The following is an 8,683-nucleotide window of genomic DNA, read 5'->3' on the forward strand; positions in this document are numbered from 1 at the left end:
TCACAGCGTCCCTGTCCTCTGCTTCTTTGTGTAGCAGAATTAATCGTCCAAGTCCTGCAAAGACTCTCACAGATGTATAAAGTGTATTAAACACATTAGGCATCAACTGAAAATAGACATTTAAGTGGAAGACATTCTGATTAGATGAGATACAATAAAATATGTCATGGTTCCAAAACCAGATTGTACATTTATATGGTTATTATATATCTGTGCACAAGTGCGTGTGTCTTGTTTTCCTTCATCACTAATCCTTCCATTAATAACCAGGTGATCACCTACTTCGCCGGACGTGTCTTTGACCCCAACGATGCGGAGAGTGGCCGCGTGGCGTTTGGTGGCGAGTACTTAAAAGGCGACGCGTCGCTGCTGATCAGCGATTTGTCTCTGACGGACTCAGGAGAGTACAGCTGCAAAGTCAAGAATGGCGCGCGGTACCACTGGAGCACCATCAACCTCATAGTGCTGTGTAAGTGGCCGACTCAGCAGCACAGAGAGACCATGCAGAGAGAAAAACTCATCACAAAACTGTGCAACTGCAGGTGTCCCAGACTGCTAAAGTTGCAGCACACTGTGGCGGTGCTCATGATACGCACGATGTCACTTCTTGATCTCTTACTCACTTCCTGTACACTGATTAGGGCTGCACAGTATTTAGTCGTTTTAAGCAGAGTCATCGCAATGCGCACGTGTGCAATAGTTGCAGGGACACGTCACAGGTCAAACTATGCCGCAAGTCTTTGAAACAAAGCTGTTCTTCAACGTCACACTGGAAAAAAAAAAGTTTGAAATGTTGATTGAGAGATTGTTTTATTTCGCAAAGGGGTAGGAAGGAGACATTGTGGCTGAAAAAGACTAATGCTTCCACTACATGCTCACCTCGCCTCACCTCGGCTCTACACAGCCTTCTTAACGCAGGCGGGGTCATCACAGCGGCTGCGTGAAACTGCCGTGACTTCATTTTATATGTGACACACACAAACTAGTGTCCAGTGACTTGAAAGGAGTTCTTTTCCATGTACTGAATCATTAGAATCAGTTGATTGAAAAGATTTGTTCAGTATTTCCTCCATGACCGGAGCACAGACTCCGTCTGACACAGTCACATACACAATACAGCGGTACAGAGTTTTGTGACGCGGTTTGCCGCTCGTGATCACAGGCTTTCAGCAGTGCTGTCGCTAAATACACCAGACTCCTCTGTTAAATGATGAGATTTTAGACATTGCATTTGCTAAATGTTGGAGATTAACGTACGTATTCAGGATTGTTAAGTGTTTTTAACTGATCTACAGTTCGGCATTGTTCGCTTTAGTACCAGGTACCAGGTAATAACCAGTAGAGTGGAGTAGAGTAGAGTGAAAACGCTAAATGTGTTATTTCACAGGTCTCTAACAAAAATGAACAAGTCTCTCAACTCATCTGGTCGAAATATACTGTATATAACAACTACCGTGTGGAAAGACTTTACACCATTGAGTCTTAATACTGAATCTGAAAGAGTAAACTGAGTGCATTGTCTGTGACGTTCTCCATTGTTGAGTGGAGCAGATTAATTAGGTTAAATATGCAATAGTAAAGAGAATATTCCTTATCCAAACTCTTTGGAGTTCCACTCATATGCTCACTCTGCGTTTCTTTTATCAAAAGGTCAGGGTGTGCAGAGTTTGCACACAAAACACTTTGAGATTAGTTTTGAATCACTGCCCTAATAAGCTGAGTCGTATTGCTTAAGAAGTTTTCTGGCGCCTGACTCTGAAAGTCGAGAAAACACCTCCTTAATTTCCAGGAGATCACAGGCATAAATAAATCCCACAGAGGGTTTTAGAACATACATTTAGTGGTTCTTCCTCCTCCTGTCCATGACAGTAAAACTAAATTTGAGTTTCCAATGGATGGATTTGACGATGTTGATAAAATGGAGGATGGATAGAGGGAAATGACTCTCACTGAGATAAGTCTTGTAGAATCATCTCCTGCACTATGCTAATGTATTTTTTTGTTCCAACTGTAAAACCTATTCATTTTATTCAGACACATTGTTGCAGGAGCACAAAGAGCATACTCTGACTGAAGTTCAGTCCCTCTGCAGTGGATGTGCTCGGATGCTGCAGACATTTACAGTAGCAGTAAACGCTGTGCCGGTCAGGGTACCGTCACGTCCCCTTTTGTTTTTTCTGACCAGTGATGCAGAAGACGAGCCAGTGAAATCACCGTGCTGGCTGAATATTTAAAATGGGAGTACTCTGAATGCATGACAGGTACGCGGAGAGGAGGGGAGAAGAAAGCGTTCCATTTTAAATCCTGTAAAATCCTGTATGCAGCTGACTTTAAAGAACTTTAGAGAGCTACCATTCAATTGTGCCAGCACATTCCTCTCATTATGTGATAATGCGGCTTAACTTTTCTCTGTGAATCAGTGGTGTTGTAACTGTGTAATCCTCAAAGGTTTCAGTCCTGCTTGGTCTGATATCACGTAGTTACTTTGATAATAGCATGTGTAATTTAATATTACATGACCACCAAATTTCAATCAATAAAAATCAAAGAAAAACGAGTAAATAAGGAAACAGCATGAATGAGATGAGATGTGTTGTTGTTTTTTTCCCTGCAGTGAAGCCATCGAAGCCGCAGTGCTGGATGGAGGGCAAACTGTTGGAGGGCGGCGATGTAAAGATGAGCTGCAAGTCTGCCGATGGCTCCGATCCCATCCACTACAAATGGGAGAGAGTGCTGGACAAGGGCAAGTATGTTGGCAAGCTGCCTCCATTGGCCCTGATAGGTAATTTAACATACACACAAACACACGCACACACACTGCTCCTGAGATATAAAGATTAACGTGTAAAATGTTTTCCTTATCAGCGTGTCACCATGTTGCAGATCTGTCAGTCAGTATTTTGTCACCCTTTATCTTCATCTGTTTGTCATCCGGCTCAGGTTCATTTTAAAGAAGTGTGTTACTGTTATCACATTTCAGCTCTTTCAATATGTTGCCGGGGATGTTTTTTTTTTGCTGACTCAGGCAGTGTGCTGTATAAGCTGCCATGTATTCTGTCTGTTCTATTTATCCGTCTGCTTCTGCCACCTCTGATTATACTTACACAGATATAGCTTCGAAACTGCTTAGTAGTTTCTGGTCATTTTAAATAATTTAATTTAAATTTAAATTTATTTAAACAAATCTGTAAAACAAAGAATGCATTGTTATTTTTTTTTCTCTTAGATTTGAAAAACCCAGAAATTGTGACATTGAGGAACTTGACCAAGGACAGTGCTGGAGTTTACAAATGCACGGCCAGCAATGACGTGGGAGAGGAGAGCTGCACGGTGGAGGTTAAGATGCACTGTGAGTGGACGACCTCTGCTGACCGCTGCGCGTGTGCAAAGTCTGCAACATTTTCATTCAGAGGGATTTTCGCTCTCGAAGAGCAAACGCCCGTTGTTTGATGTCGTAAACACAAATGTTGCAACGCTCATTCCAACAACCTAAAACCTGTATTTCATGTTCTGTTATGTTCAGATTCAATATTGTCTTTCTCACACAACAATTTGTGTTGTTTTTCCAATATGTGTAATGTCGACGTGTGTGTGTGTGTAGACGTACGAGGAATGGGCGTGGTAGCGGGGGCAGTGGTCGGTGTGTCCTTTGGCGTCCTCCTCATTATCCTCATCATCTGGTTGGTGTGTCGCAAGAAGGAGATGAAGAAGTATGAAGAAGAAGAGACACCAAATGAAATCAGGTGGCTACAGTGTCCATGACAACCACACAGTACAATGTCATACATGTAGTACAGAAAGGAAACGATAATGGTTTGCTGCTTCAATACCGCAATACTTTTCTCACTAAATTTCTCCTAAATTATTCTTACGATATTCATATGACTGGCGAGTATGAACCCACCAAAGTCACTCTCACCAAACCCAAGTGTTTAAATCACATCATCATCTGTTCCCGTGAGACTGTGCGTGCATGAGGAGAGCAAAGTAGTAAAATTAATTGCAGAGTTAAAAATACAACGCTAAGCTCCCTTCCCCATGTGTCATGTGGAAGTTTTAATTGATAGAAAATGGCATTGGTGAATAAAAATAACTTTAAACTTTCAGGATACAGAAAAGTAACTGTTAATTTTGTTAGTGTCAGCCATGTGTTCTGCCTTACATTGTAAAGATTCTGTAAAACACATATGAAAATGGTATAAAAACATATTTACCAGGGGAAATGAGGTAATTTAAAGGTAAAAAGCCACTTAAATGACCAGAAACAGATAATGGAAGACACACACACTACCTGCACTATTTCCCTCAGACGTTGCCTCGCTCCAACACACCTGATTCAAATGAATGGCTCGTTATCAGGCTGCTGCAGCGCTGGCTAACGAGCTGAACATTTGAATCAGGTGTGTTGGTTCATGGGAAACAGGGCAGCGGGTTCACAAGGACCAGGATTGAGAAACATAGAATTACAGAGTTAAACAAAAAAGTAAAGTAATAGAATATGTAATACACAAGTTTGTTCTTACCTTTCATACTGCACCACTTGTGCATCTGAATGAATAATAGACTGGTGGAGATTTCTCGCTATGCATAATTTAGTCGCGACAGAGCAAAAAAACAAAAAAAAAAAGCAGGTTGAAAGTGAACACAATCACATTGTCTGCAGCTATGTCATGAAAGAACAACTGGAGATTTTGTAGACGTTATTGTGAATGACCTAAAAACTGTGGTGCCTGGTTTTTAAGTATAAGAAGTGTTTGAAGTGAATTCCACTCTAAAAGAAACCTTTGCTGCTGGTTTTCACAAAACAAACGCTCCTTCAGTCACGTCTGATAATATAGTTTGACAGAGCCTTTTATTCACATTAAGGATGCAGCATACACACAGTATCACATCCTTCCTGTTCTCAAAGACTAAAGGCAGAATAAAAACAAAAATCACCAAAACATCGATTTAATTTAAACAGAATTTGACTCATAGTGTTGGCACTAGTTTGTCCAGATGTGTTTTTTTTTAAACTCATTCATCCATGTGTTCATTCCAGGGAGGACGCGGAGGCTCCCAAGGCCAAACTGGTGAACCCCAACTCCCTGTCCTCATCCCGCTCTGGCAGCTCTCGCTCAGGCACCTCCTCCACTCAGTCCATGGTGCACAACATGGGGCCCCGTGGCCAACGGGGCTGCGTTCCCGCCGTGGCAGCCCTCAGGGAGGACTGCAAAGCCTCCAACTTCCCTCAGTCTCCACCCAGCTACAGTCAAGCAGTTCCCAAGACTCCGGAACCACGTTCTACCCCCACCACTACCTCCAACTCCAAGCCCAGCCCTCCCCCTAAACTGAGCCCGGCGAACCTGACCCGCATGGGGGCAACACCTGTTATGATCCCTGCTCAAACCAAGGCCTTCCAGACTGTTTAGAAGACTGTTTTAATCCCACAGAAGAAAAGACAAACGTAGCCTCAGGACACTAAAAATCCCTGAAAAATCCCATTCTATTATCCAGATACTGTACATTCTCAATATTCACAGTCTGACGGACACTTTCACCAAATTAAACTCACAAGGAATCTCTGCTTTTCCTTTGACATTATAGGAACAAGCTCCTTCCGTTGTTCTGCCATTGACACGTCTGAGCAAAACGAGTTCTTATAAAGATTAAGAATTGTTCAAATGTGAAGCAGGGGTTCGCAGGAATGATGGAAATAAGGGGAGAAGGAAAAAAGGAGTAGCCGTGTCTTTCACAGTACATTCAAACACCTTTCTATCAACCGCTTCACACCTGTTGCAAATTAAAAAAAAACACCCGCACCCATGAGTGAACTGATGAAAGCAGCCTCACAGGATAACGATGAATGGCTCTGGCTGATTGTAAAAGACTATGCAGACACTTCATTTATCCATCAGTGTCGCCAGTATTATCACACACTGCATCTCTTTGTCACTGCAAACACATGTGCTCATGTGTGGAATCGTGCGAGCGTGGATTCATTCGGGACATTTTACCCCATGTGTTTGCATTGTCTTTGCCGCCCATTGTTCTGGAGAAAACACCGAAGCACAGAAGGATTAAATCATCACTCGTGTCAGTGTTTCCCAAACTTCGCGCGTGGACCCACATTCTAAACAAACTGTTGTGACAAAATATCGAAATAATATCATTTTGAATTAGTTCATTTTATGCATGTTATTTAGACAAAAAAATATGCACATACAGTACATTTTGAGTGAAAGGGTGGGGAAATTATGCAAATCTTTGGGAATCACTGATTTGTGTAATAGTGTCAGCTGACTCCAGTGACCTACGACCCTCATGTGGAGTAGACAATGTATGGATTCATGTTATAGGTGTTCATGTTAGAGACAAAATCACATTCAGGTTCACTACTCTTCAAACCCATCACATGGGGAATGTTGTCGCCTGAGGTGTTTCAGAAAATGAATACAGCAGTTTGCGTTTACTGCCAGGACCAAGAGAGGGGAGGGTCTTTTAAATTTTCTGACTTTTTAATCCAATATAAACATGCGGATTGTTCATCACATGAGGAGTAGTGCACACTTTTTATTTTTTACATCATTATATCCATAGCCATCTGCCATTAACTATAACCTTAGTGCCATATGTACAGTGAAAGTAGAATTAGAATTGTGGTGTGGTTTATGATTTGTGATTTCATGATTACAGAAATTATGTTTTTTAAGTGTAGATTTAATGTCTTTCTGACTCAGACAGAAAGAGGACAGTCTTAATCTTAATCACACTATGACACGGGATGTGATATATCTTACAAATACAGTTAGTTTACGACTATAATGTTTAACGCAGCCTCTATGGCAACACGTGTCTACCTGTGTTATAAAAACTGCCTTTAATTAGATGTTCAGTGCAGACGACCTGCAGCCCAGAAAACACACGTTGCTATTATTCTTTTTCTGCCAACCATGTCAATCGTTGCATTGCATATCAAATTTTCTAAAGGCAACAGATTCAAATATGCATTTTGGCAAATTGCTTGAATTAACATATCATTCATAACAAGTTTTCAGAAGTATTTAAGGTGAAATTCTCACCCCAAATGTTCCTCTTAGCCCTTACGAGGTGATTTTTGTGCCTAAACCTACTACCACAGGTTATTTACAGTGTTGCCAGGCCATGGAAATGAAAAATATGACATGTAAAGAAACAAATTTATCAGATTTGCCACATAAAAATGTTGAAAGGCAACATATTCATGATTGGCAGAAATCACGTTGACTACACCTGTTTTCGATTACAGAACTTGTAAGAATCACGTTCCTTTTATTCTGTGTGGGTTAGAATGTTATAACCATAATAGAAATAAGTAATATACATACATATATGTACTGTATGTATATATATATATATATATATATAGATGTATATGTATGTAAACATACGGACAGTAAGCAGTATATTAGGAACACTGTACAATATTATGATGTAGTTTCCCCGTCTGTTCCATGTTAACATGATTGACTCATATGAAATTTTTCAGCCCTCACGTGTCCAGTGTTGGTGTGTGTGTGTGTGTGTGTGTGTGCGTGTGCGTGTGTGTGTGTGTCCACTGCAGCCTCACATGTTCCTTCTCTGACAGCAGCGGAAACTAACACTGCTCTCCTCAATTGTAAGGAGTGGTTTAACCTGTCAACGACCATCATGTCACTGTCAAAGACGCTACGGTTCCATTCTTTGCTTATTGTGATGTAAATAAGATGGAATTCCTGCTGCAAAGTCATGGTTGATTCGATACGTGTACGCATACGTTGAATAACCTGTATACAGTACAATAGTCTTAGCAAATGATTGTCCTTTCACGAGGACACAAACACAAGGAGTTCACAAAGGTTTGGAGAAGAGCACTGTTTGTATCTGACCCACTGTGAACCAGCCAGCAGACTTTGTTCCGTCCTTGTGCCTCATCACACATTCAGCAGAGGACAAAGCGGATCCCTCTCCATTACTCATTCTTCAGTCACTTTCTGTTCCTTCAGCGCACAGTCGGCCTCTCAACCTTGTTCGCCTTTTAACTCTTGTCTTGTGAGTCTTAGCCCAACGTGTTTCATCACCACCTCAGTCGTCTCCCGTGATAGCGTAGTCGACCGCGGTGCTTTGCATGCTGCTGAGAGGCGGACAGTACGTCCTTTGGTCTAAGGGCAGAGCTTTTCTCATTGTTGCGGTTCAAAACAAAAGTTACTTCAAAGCTACTTAAAGATGGCGTGACCCGCACTCTTAAGGCCCTGGCATACTTCCACTAACTTTGGCCAGCGCGGTATTCTCTCACGTCAGGGTCCTGCAGTAACTGACTTCACCATCGGGTGGCGGTACAAATCTGGACGCAGGGAATAGGACGCATTCCTACCAAAGAAGAAGAGAACGATGCTACAGCTCTCTCGGATACGTCTGGTTTGAGTGGCTAACAATTGAAAGGCCTAACAAGGGTTAGAGGGTTGCCGGGTTTAGGCTTGGATGACAATCCTTTGCGACGACTTCTTCTGTTGTCTGCTGTATGTTTTTCCTGCTTGGTGATCGGGGCTTAATTAATACTCCACCTACCGGTAGGGGCGGAAGTTCAGTTTGCGCATTCGCTGGTCATGTGCACCCAACGCGCTATTTGCGCGTGGTTCCAAAGTCTGGGCTGCATGTGCACGGAACTACACCAGGGCCTTTACCT

At 42.0% G+C, this 8,683-nt stretch overlaps 1 protein-coding gene across 1 annotated transcript in view; it reads left to right on the forward strand.

Annotated features, from left to right (window-relative positions):
- LOC122779829 (CXADR-like membrane protein) overlaps nt 1-7,513 on the forward strand; it is a 49,120-nt gene extending 41,607 nt beyond the window's left edge. The window contains exons 3-7 of the mRNA XM_044042476.1: nt 271-469; nt 2,615-2,782; nt 3,227-3,349; nt 3,602-3,743; nt 5,042-7,513. Coding sequence (XP_043898411.1) covers nt 271-469; nt 2,615-2,782; nt 3,227-3,349; nt 3,602-3,743; nt 5,042-5,411 — 1,002 coding nt within the window. The 3' untranslated portion in view covers nt 5,412-7,513. The remainder of the gene's footprint in view (nt 1-270; nt 470-2,614; nt 2,783-3,226; nt 3,350-3,601; nt 3,744-5,041) is intronic.
- Nucleotides 7,514-8,683: the final 1,170 nt, after the last annotated feature.

Source organism: Solea senegalensis, linkage group LG13 (assembly GCF_019176455.1).
Source record: "Solea senegalensis isolate Sse05_10M linkage group LG13, IFAPA_SoseM_1, whole genome shotgun sequence".
In the NCBI taxonomy this organism is placed as follows: Eukaryota; Metazoa; Chordata; class Actinopteri; order Pleuronectiformes; family Soleidae; genus Solea; species Solea senegalensis.